The sequence below is a fragment of the Ambystoma mexicanum genome, chromosome 4q, assembly GCF_040938575.1.
Source record: "Ambystoma mexicanum isolate Mex_15411 chromosome 4q, UKY_AmexF1_1, whole genome shotgun sequence".
Taxonomy (NCBI): Eukaryota; Metazoa; Chordata; class Amphibia; order Caudata; family Ambystomatidae; genus Ambystoma; species Ambystoma mexicanum.
In genome coordinates this window covers 1242532231-1242551620 of record NC_090928.1, presented here as the reverse complement: position 1 = coordinate 1242551620, position 19390 = coordinate 1242532231, and the positions used below count along the sequence as shown (strand labels likewise).

Here is a 19390-nt window from a genome sequence, read left to right as displayed (position 1 = left end):
ACCCTTTTCAGCGAGGAAATGCAGCAGGCAACGATTCACGGCTCTTTAGGACACTCTACCAGATGGGGGATAGCTGGTTCCAGCGACAGTCACCTGACAGCAGGCATCTCTCCAATCGTGTACAAAGGAGGCCCTCAAGAACAGGGCTCCTGGATACTGGGATGCTGAAACTTGTCAGGAAGGTGACTTGTAGGACTAGCTAGCAACTACCGAATCTCTATCCAAAAACATGGAACGGCAACCCTTATGGCCCAGTAGACCAAAATGGAGCTTGTCAGCCCACTGGGTGGTCTAGGGACACTTCTGAAGGCTCCAGGCTGCAGGATTGATAGAAGGCTTCAAGACTGGTTGGTCCCATCCGTCCTAAGGGTCCAAGCACCAGCAAGGGTCTTCTGAGATCAGGTTGTCCAGATGCTCTTGACTGGGACAGCATGTTACGCTCACCTGACTCCCACGGAGGCGCTGGCCTGGTTCGCGCTGCTGTGACCTCTTCTAAGGTGATGCGCAGGGTTCGGAAGACGGACTGGACCGGGCCCCCAAATCTGGCTTGCCTGGCTCTCAGAAGTATCCTTCTGTAGGCGAAAATAGGGGATTAACTGTCTGCGGGGTAATGCAATCAGCCTCCCACTTTCCCCTCTCACCCTCCTCGAAACCCTTCTGTGATTTCTCGTAGCGTCTCACCTTAGGGTCTGGAAGGACAAGCTCTCCATCCTGCTTCGGATGCAGGGGCGCGTTGGTATCCAGTTTCTTCACTGGATTTTCAGATTGGTGAGAACCAAACTTGCTTGGATTCAAGGTAAGTTTTTTGATAAGAGGTTCCTCTTGTGTCCATGCATTAATGTACTAATGCTAGTGTCTTTTTCCCCATAGGGGCCGGGGTACGGAATGCCGGGGAACAGGCACCGACCCGAGATGAGAGGTGAAATCCTTGTCTAAGTCTTTAATGAGCGTTTTTTGGTAATGTCTTTTCATTCGCTCATTAACGCTGATGTCTCTTTTTCCCCTTAGGGGCCGGGGTCCGGAAATGCCAGGATGCGGCGCGGACCCGAAATGAAGAGGGAATGAATCAACAGGTAAGTCTTAACATGGAGATTTAGCTTTCCTTATTCCCTTCTCTCTCTCACCTTTTGTTCTGATCTTTTTCTCCATAGGCGCTGGGGCGTGACTGCGAATCCGGATGATCGCTGCTGAACATGGAGGCGCCCTGTAAAGGTGAGTGGAATAAGGCGCTGCAGCGATCGACGCGATGAGCTTTTAAATTAAAGTGTTCCTTTTCAGGGTTGTCGGCGAGATGTCTCCGGGATGCGGATTTAGCAGGTAAGGACTTTTCCTTCTTCTGTTCTCTTCTTCTCTTCCTTTGCAGGTGATCCAGGATGCTGGCAGGCGTGGCAGAAGTCAGGATGCAGGAGCAGAGGCGGTGAGCGTCCAGCTGCTAGATGCAGAACAACGCGAAGCACGTGTGGCTGTTCGGGTGGGGTTTAAATAGCCTTGGAAGAAGTTCCTTCCTCCAATCCGGTATGTATCGTTCCCCGACCACGCCCAGATGGTAAATTAGTCCCACAGGTAAAGTAGTTCCTTTCCTTTCAGGCCTCAAGGAGGCCAGGATCCTGCAGCATGGTCTGCATCAGGTAAGTGCACCCAAGCACTCCCATAATGAGCCTGGCGCCTATATCGCCAGGACTGATGTCTTTTATGAGCCTGGCGCCATAGGCGCCAGGACACTGTCCAAAGGGCCCCTATATGGGGTTGCTGGGTCCTTCCTTGGGGACTGGATGTCCGCTTTCGGGGACGCAGGGCTTGAACCGGCTCCCTGGGAGCGGGCATCATGACACAGCAGCAACAATGGTCGACAGGCCTCTTCAGGATTCGTCCTCAAGTCTTTGGTCGTTGGCACCACTACACAGGATACTTGGCTCCTCTACTTAGCCGGTCAAGTGGCACAGCGAGTAGAGCGCTCGCTTTGACATCCGTGCAGAGCTTGCTAATGCAGGTTCGAATCCCGGTGGGGCCAAACTCAGCCTTTCATCCTTCCGAGGTCGATAAATGAGCACCACACACCTTGGGTAATAATGAGCAGCGCTCAGATACCTGAGGGTTCGTAGCGCTATATAAATACCAAATTATTATTATTATTACTGATTTGCTGGAATGTCGAGAGGACTCCTCCTCTTACACTAAATCCAGGTGAGTGGTCAGACTCAGACCTCCAATGGAAGATCTGCCCCCCAACATGCACACCAGTAATGGTCATATCAAGCACCACTGTGGGGCTTACTCATGGCATGCACACTATACTCACTCGCACCAGTTTGTGGATTGTGACCAGACCAGCCCACTTTCTGGGTCAATACCCACATGGAATACACTAGCCGTGAGAACAGCAGCTTTCCAGGCAAATGCAGGACCTTAAAATGAAATTACTGACCCAAGAAGGCAGGAAGAAGCACAGAGAACAAAATGGCCAAAGAACAAGAAAACAATCTCGTGGCACGGCCATTTTAGTACACTAGCCACTGTTAGTAGCCAAGCGAGTAGCCAAACACATAAAACCTGAATGGGCACACTAAAAATATAGCAAAAATGGCCACCAGCTTTTCTTTAGGCACATTTAAAGTAACCAAAGTATCCCCCATTGCACTGCATTGGAAGATGCTGCGTGCACCATGAAAAAGTTACCCAAACAGGTAGGGACACTGTGTTACAGTAGATTTCCCCTGTGTGTAATTCTCTCCACCTGTGTGTCCCCTGCCAGCACTTTTTGCAGGACCACTGGATTTTTTACTAGTTCTCTTGCACGAGTAGGAACCTTTTTCCACTCGCCTATTCTTTTACTCTGCTTTTGGGAACCCTTTTTACCTCTTTTTGGTAGTTAATTTTGGAGTCATGCTTTCCGCCAACTTCTCTGGCATCTACATTTTACTAAACCAGCACACCGCGTTTTCTGTGCAGTGTCGCTGGGAGCTCCAAGTGCTTGCATTTTAGTGTTTCTACCCCCTACTTGGGGGTTTACCACTCCATGTGCTCCTAGGATGTAGCACTTGCCTAAAGTGACTATAAACCTAAGCCAATGATTAGATTTCACATTAGTTCTTAAGGAGAAACTTCATAAAACTCACCAGAAGTGCCACTGACTTTCACTTACTTGCGAATGTTCCATTGTTCCCCTTTGGGTTATGGAGTTTTCTTTTCTTTTTTATGTGGTCACTTTATTTTTAATATTTACCTGTGAATTGATATGCCTTATGTAGGATACATAACTGCAATTCACTCAGTTAAAGCCTGACAAAGGAGTCCATGCTTTCCATGCACTTGCGCATTCTAAATGTCACTGGGCCTAATAAGATCGTAGTTTCTTTTGTTCCCCCCCCCCCACCCCTGCCCCCCCTTGTTCCTTTCCCTTTGCTTGGTCGGGCTCTGAAACACCTGTGTACGATTGCGATATAAATAAAATATCAAATAATGCTGTATTATTGCACCATCTTTCCCCTACTCGTTACAAAATGTTGGGTCTCCCCTAGAAAAGTATTTTATTTCCCCAAGTACGTAGATAATGGTCCACAAATTACTTTACTATAAAGACAGCATTTGTCAATAAATGTGCTGTGTGGATGCACCTTTCTTGTCTGGGATTAGCAATACCTTCCACTTGTCCTCTCCCTTGCTAAGAGTGCAGCCATGCTGCTGCGTCACATTACCGCGGTCAGAGTTTGGACTAACTTGGTGGAAACCCCTACGCACTCGAACAGGTTTGTCTTCTTGAACCCTTCACTAGACGCCTTCAGAAAAACATTGCTAACACAGAGTGCCAAGAAGTCACACAAATCCATGCATCTGAAAATTGCAGTTCAGGAACCTCGCCAGATGTAGGACTATTTAAAGAGCTTTATTCACTAAAAGAAGTAGAACCGCTGTTGCGTGGATTGGGCCCTTTCCCAGTGGCTACACCACTTGTATAGGCACCTTAACAAATGTCCAATAGATAAATACAAGCTGGCTTGTATTTGCTCCCTTTACAGGCAGGTGGGGATGAGTAGCCACGGTTACCTTTGTGGTCGATGTACAGCTCATTTGGGTCAGACGACTCCTTTGAGGCTCGTGGATTGCGAGTGCATTTGATTTTCAGCTGGAATTGCAGGGTGTCGATCTCTGTTCCTTCCTCATCTCCTAGAGAGTACAGGAAAAAGCACAGATGAAAAAAATACAATAGCACATTGTGGCTGTGGAAGGACATAACGAGAAGACACTGCAGGACATGTTCAAACCTTTAGGTTAACAGTGCATCACGTAGATTTATCAACACCTTAACCTTGATTTGAACATATGTCAACGCATTCCTATGCAAGTTTCAAAGCTCATGCTCAACTCTATTCAGACTGAAGTTCACCAATTCCCAGCCAAATAGATCATCTCTTCCTCTACTTCTGTTCTCTCCACACTACCTTCCGTACCTTCAACCCACAACTTCACGCTCTTCATCTCCAAATCTGCCACTGCAGCCAGACCCAACCTCCTCAAGAATGGGAAAATCCGTAATCGTCTTCTTTTCAATACTGCTACACAGCTAAGCTCCTCCTTAATCCTTTCTAGATCCGACTCCTGCGCCAGTCTCCTCTATGGCCTTCCCAACTATGCTTTCACCTCTCAACAACTTTGTGGTCCACATACTTTTCAACCTTTCTCGCTTTACCACTACCTCCTCTGCCCGTCACCAGATTGGCTACATATCTATGAAACAAAGAGCCAAGCATAAACTTCTTCTCATCATCATCATCTTCAAAACTATCCCTGGACTCGCCCCACCCTACCCATCGGCTCATCTCACTCCCTACTCTCCTTCAGCTCACCTCCTTGCCACCACTTGAACCCCTCTCGTTTCCATTCGCTCGCTGACTCTGGAATGCTCTGCCCTTCTCTTTCTGTACTACTCCAACTTTACCACTATTTAAATCTAACCGCAAAGCCCTCTGCCTTTCTGAAGAACCAGTTTCCTTGCACTCTACGTTACTCAATCACCTGCCTTCCCCCTCTCCATACCTTCACGGGCAACCATACAGCACTTTGCCATTTCCTTTAAAAGTATAGTTTTATATTCGAAATTGGGACTGTGTTGTGAGATGATGTGTGTTGATATTCCGTACACGTAGGTGATGACTGGGCGCATTTGGAATATCACTAGGTTTGGTGATGTCAGCCTCAGGGGCGGGGGATATGAATTAGTGCTGCCAGGGCAGTTCACCGTGAGCGATGCAGCAACGGATAAGATTATCACAAGATGGCCGCGCCCCGCTGCCTGATTTTGCATGTGTAAAAAAAGAGGAAAAACTACGGTAAGGTGCATAGGAAATGTTTGTACCATTGATCAAAGTATGCTTAAAAACACATGCCCGAACCCTCAGGACAATAATATTTTTGAGCGCACTATTCCTTTAATTTAGTACATCCTCCACCATCCCATTCCCATTTTATTCTGTCCTGTCCTTGGGCTCATTTCCACCTTCCCCTACAACATCCGATCTTCAAGTCACATTCTCTCGCCCCATTTGATACGCAAACTATAGAAATTCATAAACACATAGCATCGATTTCTTTCAGGTTTCATTGAAATTCAAAACCACAGCACCACGCGCCCTGTGGGACCTGCATTCTTCCGAAGCAGATTAGTACTAGAATGTTTTAAAGAGGAAATTGCACTTTAAATAAATAAATAAATGACTAGAAACATTCTCCCTAGATCTGGCCTGTGTCTTACTCTCCACACCCCAACCCTTTTCTGAATCCCAGGAAGAGAGGAATTTGCAACACTGAAATCCAGCTAATAGGCCTCCACCAATGGCTTTTTCCATCCCCTGCCCTCCTGCAATGGGGGCTCCCATCGCCTGCCCTCCAGCAAAGGGGAGCTCCCATCGCCCGCCCTCCAGCAAAGGGGAGCTCCCATTGCCCGCCCTCCAGCAAAGGGGAGCTCCCATCGCCCGCCCTCCAGCAAAGGGGAGCTCCCATTGCCAGCCCTGCAGTAAAGGGGAGCTCTCATTGCCCGCCCTCCAGCAATAGGGAATGTGAGACTCTACAAGACTGACATTTGCCACTTATCACATACTCTCTCTGCCTCCATGGCAGAAAGCAAGGTAGCATGGCGGAAGTGCAGAGATGCAGTGATCGCAGAGGCCTTGAACTGCTGAGAGGCAGGCACCATTCAGAAGGACTTTAGCTTTTATTGGCTATTGCAAAGCTTTGGCCTCCTCACGCCCCCTTCAAATACGTAAAGGATCCTGCAGAAGGAATTGGTGCCCCCTTAAAAGAAGGAAATCTTGCACAAACATTAACTTTGAAAGCAGGTAAATAACTAAGTTTCACTCACTGAATTCTGCTTTTTCTTGTTCTCAGGCTTCTTAAAACAAAGCTTACTGGATGGGATGTTAAGGGAGATTTGTATCACCCATCGTTGAGGATGCTACAAAAACTACCCTAAGGGGAACGATAACACGTGACAAGAAAAGGACGCCAAATCTGTCAGTGTAGGTGACATCAGAGAGACGAGGCTGAACTCTCAGTTTGAGGTAGCAGGCCGACACAAAGGTTCAATAAATCCACACAGCGCTAGAAAATGCACAACACTGATACACATTTATAAAGTCACACATATAAGACTATCAGCTCAAATAAGTACATAAATGTATTTGAAATATACTAAGCATATTCTAAAAACATGAATGCCTATACAAGGACTCTACAAACCCCAATGGTTATATGCGGGCAAGCACCCAACATAAAATAACAGGGGCTTGGGGAGAACTAGGCAACCATTAATCCTAACAAGGCAGTCCCATATAATGTAAAGAGGTCTACATGCACACTAACTCTATAAACATGCGGAAGGCCCTAGACCGGATGGTCAGCACCCAGCGCGTATGGTAGTGTATGGGATAAAAAGGGAAACATTTCAACTGGCAGAACAAATAATAAAAATGCCCAAGGACTATAAGCAATATTCCACGTTCGCAACAGGGAGGAGTGCTCAGCCAATCACGTGGCTGTAACACAGGCGAGAAACCAAGTGTATGCCCATTTTTTCTCAGCCACCAATGCCCTCCCCTGGGTGCTGCCATCTCGATTCCTCCCCATGTCCTCACTCTCCAACCCCCGGGTTCCCGCTTTTAAGATATCTGGACTGGTGCTGTGTGCTCCAATCCTAGGGCTCACTCCAGTCCGAGTGCTCCCCCATCCTTGGCAGCTGCCAGAGAAATAGAACTGGGACTACGTGTATTTTATATTTACTATGGCGAGGGCCATCTTTTTTGTTTTCATGGGAGATTGGGTACACGCAATACATGCTGGGCATAGCTCTCCCATGCAAGAAAGAAACTATTAACGCCCGGTGCAATCACACCCTTTTGCCGAGGGAAGTGAGCCTGCTATGTCTAACACCCCCAAGGGGACAGGGCAAGTGAGATCCTTAGGGGGAAAGAAATCCCCAGAAAGGGACAGTAGTTCTCCTCCTGTGTGCTCGCCCGCCTTGCTGAAGCCCCAAGGTGGTAAGCACACAGGACAGCCCCAGAATGGGGCAAACTACAGAAAGCCCCAGAGAGGAAATATCATCCAGAGGATCCCAGGTCAGAAAGATAGAGCAGAAACACCAGAGGTGGGGAAAGAAGAGATTGAAACAAACTATGCAGATCCGAAGGACAGAGAACGTAAAGACAATCCGTGCATGTTTTGGACTGTGCATCCAGTCGAGTAGTCTAGCTCCAAGAGCTACCAGGGTGGGAGTCAGAAATCAGCCACTGTACCTTTATTCGGGCAATGGCATGGTTTTGTTAACTTTTGTATTTTCTTTGAAGTGGTAGTGAAAGGATTCAGGTTAGACTAGGTTTCTGAACAGAGGACTTCATTTATGTCAGACATCCCGACACTCATCCTTTTACACATTTCTGTTTAGAATAGGGCATAGATCCATAGGCTTAGGCACGTAAACATAAATATACACAAGAAAATATATGGCAATTAACAACAATATCAACAATTTTATTTCATATATATTCAGTCGCTCGATATAACCTGGGGTGAACTCCCCTTCCCCAGGTTTCAAGTTAGAGTAAGTTCCAATGTTCAATAAAAAAGAAACTAGGAAATGCAGGTTTGCAGCAGAGTTCCAACTCAGTTCTTGGCTCCTTCACTTTGTCAAAAGAAAGTTCTGTTAACCAATAGAAAGATGTCTCTTCTTCCTTGAATAATGACTTCCACTTAATCAAATAGCACCAATGGTGTTCGGAGTAAAGGTCCTTTGCCACAACGTATGTATGTAAAAGAAGAAACTCCTCCTCGTCACATTCAAAGAAAACTTCGGGCAATGTTAAAGAAATACAGCTTCTTGTTAGCACTTCTCAATTTTGTTTTTGTAGGACCATAAATTACATTTTAGATCTTTGTCAGGATGACTTGGATAACTTTCATACCAGGGTAACTTCTGCAAGGGTTCACCATGCGGGTTTACTTGCCTGCCAGATAGCGTTCCGCATTGAACTGTGCTTTTGATGTTTTTAGATCAACTGACAACAAAAAGTGTTTCTCCACCTTTAACAGTTTGTAACTTTGTGACTTTGAACAACTTTTCAGAAAATACAAGATCCACTTTAGTGCCCCTCAACATTTCCAAGTAAGCAAGGCAATCTTCTTCTGAACATTCACTTTTCAGAAGGGCAGCCTCTTTGCCACTCTTGTCTTTCTGCCACAACAACCAACATGCCCTTAAGGATGCCATTTTACCTTTCTTCGGTGTGGCTTTGGCAATGTGAGATATACCAACTTTAAAGGAACAATTACAATCCGCAAGCTTCACCTTTTCACAATCTTGCATTCACCTCTTCACTTCCTGCCCACCAAAGCACCTTAATTGTATGCATGGTTGTTAGTCTCTCTTGGCTTAGGCAATGCTTACACCCCTCTTGGCTTCAAGCAATGCTTGCACCACATTTGGCTTTAGGAAATGCTTGTTTCACTCTTGGCTTAGGCAGTGCGTTTCCCCCTCAAACTCACAATTATCAATGTTCAGTCACTTAAACTTCAGTGATACGTTATTTTCAACTGCTTCACAATTGACTTTTCAGTAAACGTTTACTTCAGAATCACTTAAGCACATGGAACCAGTCTCATCTATGTTTAGAAGTATTAATACTCAATTAACATGGGTCCGAGTGTTTTACTCTTACTCGAATTCTATTCAAGAAGTTCACTCATACGCGAGTGCTACTTTAGGAACTTCACATTGTCTGACAATCAACGGTTGGTTTAATATTGCTTTCACTCACATGAGTGATTCTGCTTGGATACAGTTGCCCGTCTTTGTTCGCGCAAGGGATGAGAACGCTAAGTAACACTCATCGGCTTCTGTCTTGCTCCCTTCGCGTGCTGCAGGACTTTCACTGCTTCTGGCTTGGTTTGGACACACCCTTCCTCGGTGAAGGGGTCTTCATTCCCGCCGTGCAGTCACAGAGCTCCTCTCGCTCCTGGGACCCTCTGCGGCATACCAACTCTCAGCCACAGTGTCCGTCACGCTTCCTTCTGCGCATTCTCTGCAATCAGGTTCACATGGATAAAGGCAGTCCTCCTTCACACTTTTTGCCGTGCAGCCACTGCACTTCAGATTTAGGGGGGAGGGAACAGGATCCTCTCAGGACAGTCAGCTCGAATTTGCTTAGTCAAAGTCCCGGCGTCCCTTCTTTCCACCAACTTCAGCTTGGATTTCCAACAACATGCTCTCCTACTGCTGCTGCGACTACTCCAGCCACATCTCCATCTGATGGCCTGAACCTGACGGGGCCTTTTAAGCCTCTCTGCTTCCCTCATGTGTGGCTCATTATGCTTAACAAGCGGACTACTCCTGCAACATTGCTCTGGAGCCCACTTTCTTGTCCCAATAGTTATGGGACTCGTAGTCCCCAACACAATTTGGTTTTCTTATTTCTTCTACTTGGCAATACGCCATTAAAAGTGTGGGATTACGGGGAAAAGGGGTTTCCCAGTCTTCTGGACCTCTCTCCCATCCTCCAAATGATCCTCCCGCAGACCACCCCCCTGGGTCGGAATGAGGAAGAGTCTGCCCCTCCCAGGCCACATGAGAACGGTCCAAGGCCAGGTTTTTGGGGTGAATCAATTAATTCATCACACAGGTATCCTTGCCCGTCTCCTGATCTGATATATCACCGTATATCTATTAATACATTAAAGTCAAAGTATGAAATAAGTATAAAGCCTTGCCAGAGGCTTCAAAGAATTAATAACGTCTTTTATACACAATTACCATACAGATACATTTGAAGGGAAAATATATACCGTTACTAGTAATAGTCACAGTGGTGCAGGTACATTCACTATACTAGAAATGAAGGTACGACTTTAATCACGTAAGTGCGGAGAACGCGGTATCACATCCTCTGCACTATGTTTCCAGTACGGGAGACAAGATACCTCGTCCTCCGCACTGCTTACTTTTTGTGGGGGGCGGATCGCCCCCCTGCTGCTCCCTGAAGCCCTTCGACCACCAGGGAGTGAAGGGGAGGACTTCCCCTTCCGTGCCTGGGGGTTGTCGTGATGACATCGGCGCACATCAGGAAATTTACATGCTGAAGCCAAAAGGCTTCTGCATGTAAATTTAGCACAGACATTTGTGTCCTACAAGGGCATTTTCTGCCTGATTTGGCCAAGTGAGGGCTTGTTGGAAAGGAGCGACTCTCCCCGTTCCAAAGAGCCCTCACACAAGCAGATGGCTGGTCCCCCCCCCCCCCCAACTCAAACAGGCCCCCACCAAAATAATAAAACAAAGGAGGCAATATGTTTTTTTACCTTCTCTGGGGGCAGTTGGGTGCTGTTTTGGACCCATTTGCCTCCAAGGAAGGCAAAACAACATTCCATTACATTGCTAGTTGCACACTGGGGGGCATCAGGGGCTGGCCCAGTCCCTGGGGGGCCAGCCCTCTCAGGAACCCCCCCTCCACAAGAGAGGGGCACATTCTGTTTCCCTGGGGGGACTAAATTGAGGCTCTGGCCCAATGTGTCCACCCCTGGAATGCAGAAAGGAGCACTAAGCCACCAGGTGAAGGATTTTGGGGATAGGGGCTGTTTGGCTGTCTGGCCAAGCCACGTTAGAGCTTTTCCCCTGTGGGGAGGGGTGGGGACCCCGTCAGGTCACCACATGACCGTCGATATGCCGGGGGTGCTCGACACACGTGTGAGGCAGACGCCCTTTCTAGACGTCTGGCCGGGCTGTGTTACAGCTCTTCCTTCTGGGGAAGGATTGGGACCCTGCCAGAGCACCCTGGCAATGTTGCTGGACTTGGGACGGTCAACCCACATAGGAGACAGGCGCCCAACCCAGCAGCACCCCGGCCGGGAGCTCTGGCCATGCTTTGTTACAGCTTTTCCTTCCTAGGAGGTATGTGGACCCTGCTGGGTCGAAAGATGATGACTGCTGAGCAGGGGGGGGGGTGTGTCGGTTTACCCACGTGCAAGGTAGACTCACAAGGCTGGGGGCAGCACGCCAGGCTGTCCTTGAGCTCTAGCCCGGCTGCGTTACAGCTTTTCCGGGGAGGGATGAGGACCCTGCTGAGGCTCCCTGAAACCATAGCTGAACTTGGGGACGGCCGACCCACATGGGAGACAGGTGCCCAAGGCTGGGGACATCACCCCAGACTGTTCTGGAGTTGTGGCTAGCCTGCGTTACAGCTTTTCTCTCTGGGGAGGGATTGCACACTGCTGGGGCTCCCTTGTGGGGAAAAGCTGTAACGCACGGCAGCCACAACTCCAGGATGGTCAGGGGTGATGTCCGCAGCCTTTTGTGCCCATCTCCCATGTTGGGCAACCATCCCAAAGTACAGTGGCGGTCCCAGTGAGCCCCGGCAGGATCCCAGATGGAAAAGCTGCCATTCAGCCCAGCCAGAGCTCTAGGATGGCCATGGGTGATGGCTCCGGCCATGGGCACTTGTCTCCCTTGTTGGTCGCCCGTCCCCAAGTTGGCAATGCAAGACTTGACTTTGGCAATGCTGGTCAACCTCAGTAGGAGTCTTCCGGGTCTTCAACGTGGGCTTCCCTTCTTCAGTCAATGGCGAAGTCCTGGCAGCCCGAACGTCCCATCTGCACTGCACAGTCTCCTAGCTGGAATGCAGATTGGGTCAGGAAAGTCCCATCCCCACAACCAGCCAGGTCGCAGACAGCCCCACTTTGCTCAGGTATTCAAGCTAGACCCCACAACAGTGCATACTTTATATGGCATTTCCTGAACGGAGGCGGCAGGAAGTCTACCAAAAGTAGAAGATGGTGAAAGGGCCGGGCAAAAGGACTGGGCAAAAAAGGTCAGGCAAGGCCAATCGAGAATATACGGTACTTATAGATGGCATCATACAATAAAAAATAATCGTGTGAAATAAAAAAAAAAAAATGGCAGAACAGATCTGCTGCCATTGGCCTGTCCAAGGCACACTAAAAAGCTTAGAAATGTTACTAGAGCAAAATAAAAAAGGGGATATTACCCCTACAGCACCTCACTGTTAGGGGATATGTGCTACAGCAAAACAATACAGGAATCTCGCACAGGGGACAGAGACCCCATGTTCACTGGTAACCACATGGGCTGACCACTGTCCCTAAAATGAGTGAGCCAAGCAAGGAAAGTAAAGCCTAAAGACCATTTCTCTCCAAAAGACAGTACAGGATTCAAGCCATAAAAAAAATTGCTGATTAAGTGGCACAAATTAAATTCTTTCTTAATGATAAGCAAAGTTAAAGCAGAACGATAAAACAATGCTATACACGTTTCCTTTAACATGGCAGAGGATAGGGATAAAAACACAGCACCACTTGTTCACATACAAATGTCTGCTTTACTTAACAATATCCCTGTGTTCCTTTCCGAGTCTTAAATCTGGTAAAGGGGTTGAAAGTTCTACTCATGGCTTTATTAAAGAATATAGAGGCGGCCTATTTTTCACTAGTATACAAGAATTCCCCACCTAACAAAACAAAGGTCCTTGTCAGTCAGTCAAAGTATGAAAATAAAGTACTGTCCAACCCCAACCTATCTGACCCTACCACTATTCTTAACTGTGAGATAAGGGAGGGCGTCCTCACATCTACTTCCTCTGGATCCTCTTCTCAGGTGGCCAGGGAAGGGCCATCGCCTTTGGATACTGACCCTGGGGATGAAGAAGCGAGGGAGGATCACCTGGGTGGAGGGTCATTGGCGATTGGGAATGCAATGTTCTCAGGCGAGAAGCAGTATTCTGCATTTCCCTCTCAGGAAGAACCCTAACAAAATACACAAAGATACTAGCAAATTCTAAGCACTAGAATGAGGGTGAGGAAAAGGAGGGTAACCCCAGGCGAGACATGTGAAAGCCAACCTAAACCTCCCCCGGCCTTTAGGGCTATTGTACAACAGGTCCCCTCAATTTTACTCATTTAACCTATTACAGTGCTGGGACGAGGTGACTAGGAGTAGTGAATACTAGTAACCTATTTCACCACTCTAGTACTGGGAAGAAGATACCTGCAGAGTATTGTAAAGGTCAGGCAAGACTCACATCTGCAACCTGTCAAGGGGATACAGGGGTATACAAAGGGAGGAAATCAGCAACACACAAACAGGGAGACATGTGTGGGAGAATCCAGCAGGGAGTCCAGTTTGGAAGGTGGCATCCGTGGTGGGTCCTGCAGCGCAGCCAGGATGCCGGCAGGACAACCAAAAAGGACTTGTGGTGCCCGGGAGAAGACGGGCCGTGAAGGAAGCACAAGGTTGGGAGCCTATGTGGTCGAAGCAGTGCCGCCGGAGCTGTGAGTGGAGAAGAGAAAGGAAGATGCCAGCATCTGCAGCGGCAAAGCGGAGCTGACAGCGAAAAACGAAGAGCGAGCGGAGATCAAAAGCAAAAGGAAATCGGAGTGAGGCTGAATCCCAGCAGCGCAGCTGTCCAGAAGGAATGCACAAGACCAGTGAGTGAAGAAGGCACGTCTCTGGGATCGAGGCACTCCTGGGGGCTGTGGGGAATGAGAGGCAAGCGCTGATCAAGTGAAATCGTGTGAAATCGTATGAAATTGATTAAACGAACCAAAGGCCACTGGTTGGGAGAAATAGAAACAGCAAAACAAGTATTGAATACTGCACTGAATGAAACTTTTATGAGCAAAGTTATAACAAATGAGAAATGCATATGAACTAGAACTAGTGTTTTGTGAAAGCCAAGTTAGCGGCAAGAAAATAACAACAGACGATTGAGTGAGAGCCTAACGGCAAGGTGGTAATGGAGTAAAATAACCACTAAGTGAACTCTTGTAATGGAACACAGTGTGGCAAGACCAAGGACTGGTTCAGGTTATGTGATACAGTGTGGCAAAGCCAAGAGGCCAACAAGGAGAGGCCAAGTGAGTGGGAGCATCTGTTATGTATGGGCATTTGTTCCGTTCTAAACTACGGGCTCGTGTCCCTTTAAGAAACGCGAAACCTGGTGCCTGGAAATTGGCATGGCAACGCTGGCGTCCGCTCTACTCCTTCCAGGGATCACGCCGATTAGCGCACTGTGTAGTCACGTGACTTGCCTCCTTATTAGCACCTCCTCCCTCTAGGTCGGTGCTTCTGATCACGGATTAGTGGCGTTTCGAAATCTGTCTAAAGTTATCTTGTTCTCTCTGTTCCTGTCCTTGTTTCCCTGTCTTTTCCCCACAGTTTATGATCACCTTGGTTCCTCGACGCGGATTGTTTATTGGATTGCTCTTCTTATCGCCTTGCCTTGAATAGCCTCGTCTGGTATCTTGATCACGGACCGCTACTGGACTTCTCTTGCCTGCTCCTTGGATGCCACGTTACTTCAGCCCAGACCTCGTCTGCATACGCTTTTCCACCTTCGGATTGTTGTTCTTGGAACTTCTGGTTTTCTCCTGCTTACCTGGAACTTTGGAGTTTAGAATTGGTACACGGACTAGAGACTCCCTGTGTGTACTACCGTCCTCGTGCCGTCGGGTTAGGGTGTTATTAGGCGTCCTTGTGCCGTCGGGCTAGGTTGGACTGCTACTATGTGGATTGCTTGGATCTTGCCTACGTGTGAATTTCCTCTCCTGGTACGAAACCACCGGTAAGCGGTTAACCTTTTCTGATGAGCCTGGGTGGAAGAAGGGGGGTGGCTTGTGTATCTTTCTCTTACTATTACTGGTGGGGTACATTTACTTAAACTCCCTTTTTGCCTTGCATGGTAAATCTTTGGTATAACGCAACTCAAATTCTGCTGCTGTGGTGTGTTGTTATATCTCACCTTTGCAGGTCCGGCTTCGAATTGCTGTTGTATCATTCATCTCCAGTCCTCCTTTGACATCCCGCGTCTCGACCTGAGTTGTTCCATTGATACTCCGGGACTTCCATCGGCATCCATTCTTTTCTCCAATAGATTGCTCTGGTTCTTTCTAAACCAAAACCAGAGGGGCACATTGGGAAGAAGAACTCATTGGCTACACTACGAGGGCAATTCTGGTATCTGATAGCATCCACATAGGAACAAAAGCAGGAGAACTTGTGTGAGTCAAAGGGCCCAAGGTTCCTGGTTGCACGACCTGTAATGGGTGGACAGTGTGGCCGGACAACTGCACCTAGACCAGGGAACCCTCAACTGTGGAAGCTAAAGACCTTGTGTAATCAAACCAGGAAAGAATAAGTTCAGTTATTAAGTTGATCCAGAAAGAAAGATAACTTTGTTTTGAACACAGGAGATGGAGGCCAAGCAGAGGCTGGCAAGTTGAGTTCTTGGGGAAGGGAACCCTGAGACTTGCTCAACTTTGATGCTGTCCTGAGGACGGAATACTCAAGCCCCTTTTCTGTGAAACTGTGTTGCTTTGAACTTAGGGAAGGGAACCCCAATGATTAGTGGAACTGTTTTGAATTTAAGAACGGTAATCCAGGAGGCGTTTGTGGAACTTTCTTGAACCTGGGGGAAGGGAAGCTGAAAAGGAAGCTCAGAACTGGTTTGATCACCACTACTTTTGTTATGGACATCCCTACATATTGTTTAGATTAAGTTGTGAGGGCAAGGACAGGTTTTGGACACAGACTTAAGTTGAGCTTTCAGACTCAGAATTTTCTTAGTTTTGTTCAGGTAGGGAAATCCCACCTTCGCATAGGGCAGGTTAGGCCTTCAACCATCTTGATATTTGAGTTAATAAATCATTCTATTTTGAACTTTCCCTTTGTGGTCTTACTTCATGATGCCTTGACACAAGTAATAATCCACGCCCCCTTCCCCGGGTCTCCAGTAACCCACTTTACCCTCCATGGTAACCTCACTGGGTGTTACACATGGGTCATCATCCACTCTTCGCCCCTTACGGTCCAGCGGTGTTAAAGCACACTCATTTATCTCTAGACGCCTAGCTTTGCCTTTCTGGCAACGCTGGAGGTTGCCTAGGAGACGCTTGCTGGAGCGCCGGTCACATCACTTGATCAGCCAGTCGACCGCAGCGTGAGTCCACAGACCCCGCCACTGGCAGCGATCATAAAAGTACGCCTCTCCTTCTCAACGCTGCTTCTAATTTAAGCGTTACTGCCATTCTGAACATTGGATTGTTATCAAGACCTGGAATTCCTACTTCGTAGCAAATTCAACCAAGGGAGCAGGCAAGGAGAGTCGAACGTTGACAACTCGGAAAGTCATCAGACTTCTTTGCCTAACGTTCTGTGCCTGACCTGAAGATTTCCTGACCCTGCTACCCCTCAGCGTGGTCTTGTGTTCTCCGTTACACTACCGCCCCGGAGATTCTCCACGCCATCGACATTCTCTCTGTGCCCCGCTCTGGGTCACTGTGTATCCCGCTACACACCTATGAAAGCGTTCTGTACCAGGAGCACTTTTGCACGCATTGAAACATCCTCACCCGGTAAGCTACACAGTGCTTCTGAACTGTGCCCTCAGATCACTTTTCTGTGTTTTCTGAACTTTGCAACCTGTATCGTCCACTTCCTTGAGACCATTTATCTGAATACCACTTCAACCGGAAACATATTGAAGATCATTCACGTGCAACCTTGAATGCTTAACTGCTCGGTGCACCACCCCGAATCTAGTAGCGACCCTCGTTCCGTCCGGGGAGTATCACACTACTAACCTACCTGTTTGTTATTTTACACTGCCGTTGTTTACTGACTTTGAACCTTCCAGTTGCTCCTATCTTCAATCGGGGGCAAGTTGTCTTTCTGTTAGTTTATACTGACCAAGCCACTAACACCTGTAGTAGTACAGAGGGTTAATATTAGTTCTTTGCTTTCCATAGGCTCAGTACCATACATCCAAGCCACCACTATTACAGGTATATACAATGTCATTTAAGGTAATTACTGGTACCTTGCTTTACCTGTGTGTTAATCTGTTTGTGTTTTCTATTTCAGCATTGGTGTGGCAGTTTGGGTGTTCCCCGCTCTTTTGGGGAATCCACTCCTCTAGCTGTACACGTTCAAACAGCAGAGGAGTTGTCAAGAAGAGTGACCTCAGTTTGAGGAGGCCTGGTTCTGGGTGAAATCCTTAACAGGATATTAACCCAGCTGTGGCTGAATAGCGGTATCCCAACTGGCTCCCTCTCCCGTCATACGACTTGGGGTATTCTGAGCAATGCTCCGGCCAGTCCTGCCTGGTGGTGAGTAACACTGATCAGGACGGGTCTCCTTTTCTCCCTTCCTGGCGTCTCTTTCGTGTCTCTTCATCAGTTTCTCTTTTCCATTATGACCGGTTTCCACTCATTGAGTTCACCATATGAGAGTGGTCTCGGCACTGCTTACGGGCGATTCCCTTGTGAGCGATAATTTCCCCATTAACTGTACCTGACATCTTCCCTTGAGGTCTAACGAAGTGGTACCCTCCTTAGCATTTACCACAGTAGAGAGGCATGGATTTGCCATAAGGTGGAACATGAAAGCATGTAAAACCTTTATGGCAACATGGGAAAGGGAACTGGAAGCGAAGACGAGAGCAGGAGAAACACTAGAAGCCTCCAATTTTAACGTCAAGCTGAAAACCCGTCTCAACACATTTATTTCAAAGATTCAACTACTGGGGCATACTGCTTACCCAAATACTTATGGTATCAGAATCCAGAAGGCCAAGGCTATTAAGAGATTGGCAATTAGAGCTCATTACAAAGAAACAGCTACACAATCTTCCTACCTGGAGCCAAAGAGAAAAAATATTTCTGAATATAAAAAGGTCCCTCAAACTGATCAGGCGTGAACCACACATTAAGAGAAACCAGGAGATGATCGGGACTCTTATTGGTAAAGATGTGTCTAACTTCTGGTCAAAAATGAGAGAGGCCACTCCTTATAGTAGGGGACCGTCATATTGAGGGACAGGTTTGGGAACAATATCTAATGGACAAATACTCATTGCCAGAAAAGGAAGAGAAATTTGTACTTGAGGGTATAGGGCGACAGACAGATAAAGTATGCCTCTGGGATTATGATGTTGTCTGTTAAGGTTGTGCTGCGGGTGTGGCAGGCCTGAGTCTCCATGTGGCAGATGGAGTGGGAGGAGATATGCTTTGATGGATGAGAGTGGGGTAAGGAATGTATGCGCTTGCAGGTGGCAGCTGTGAGGCCCGGGAGTGGCAGTCCTGGGCAGGTGGTACTTGGTTGTGCTGAACGTTAAATATGCAAATGTGGTATATGCTTTTAGGGATGCGATTGTGATATGATTTTGGCAGATGTGTATGAGTGTTGAAGTGCTGATGGTTTCAGAGTGCCTGGTCTGCGGTTTCTGTGGATGTGTAGTATCTATCTGCATTGTGTGCACACTGTGCACTGTGCAGACAGGAGAATCTGTTGATGTCATCTACAATCTTATGGGACATCAGAGTTCCAATAGTTACAGTTGGGACTTAAGGATGGGAGACCCTAAGTGAGAGGATGCATTGTATTTAGCCCTTGCCTCTCCTAATCCTACTTACCCTGAAACTTATATTAAAGCAACTTACTTTTATATATCCAAGTCTCCAGTATCTTACCTGCTTCCTGATGACTCTCCAGTGTTCCCAATACTACAAGCGATTAAAAACATAAAATCATCCACAGCTCCAGGCCCAGATAACATCCCACCGATACTTATTAAACATAATCTAGAGCTCTGGGCTCATCCACTCGAGGATTTGTTGAAACAGGTCCGTCTCATCCTTAAGGTCTCGGATACATGGAAGCGATCGCATATAATCCCGATTTTTAAGAAGGGGGATAAAATGAATCCAGCGAACTTCAGGCCAATTACTTTGCTGGATTAGTCCAGTAAAATGTATGCCACATTGCTACTTAAGGAACTAAAAGACCAGATAAATAAACTTAAGCTATTACATGGTTTCTCAGGTAGGCTTCCGTGCAGGGTCCTCC

The 19390-nt window shown here is 47.4% G+C and overlaps 1 protein-coding gene across 4 annotated transcripts in view; it reads right to left on the bottom strand.

Moving 5' to 3' along the window:
* Positions 1–19390, bottom strand: part of POLR1C (RNA polymerase I and III subunit C) — a 128881-nt gene that overhangs the window by 38566 nt on the left and 70925 nt on the right. For all 4 annotated transcript variants that reach the window (XR_011268241.1, XM_069608817.1, XM_069608818.1 and 1 more), the window contains one exon: positions 4045–4164. Coding sequence is in view for 3 of the 4 variants with exons in the window: in XM_069608817.1 (XP_069464918.1) it covers positions 4045–4164 (120 nt within the window). In the remaining variant the exon portion in view is untranslated. The remainder of the gene's footprint in view (positions 1–4044; positions 4165–19390) is intronic.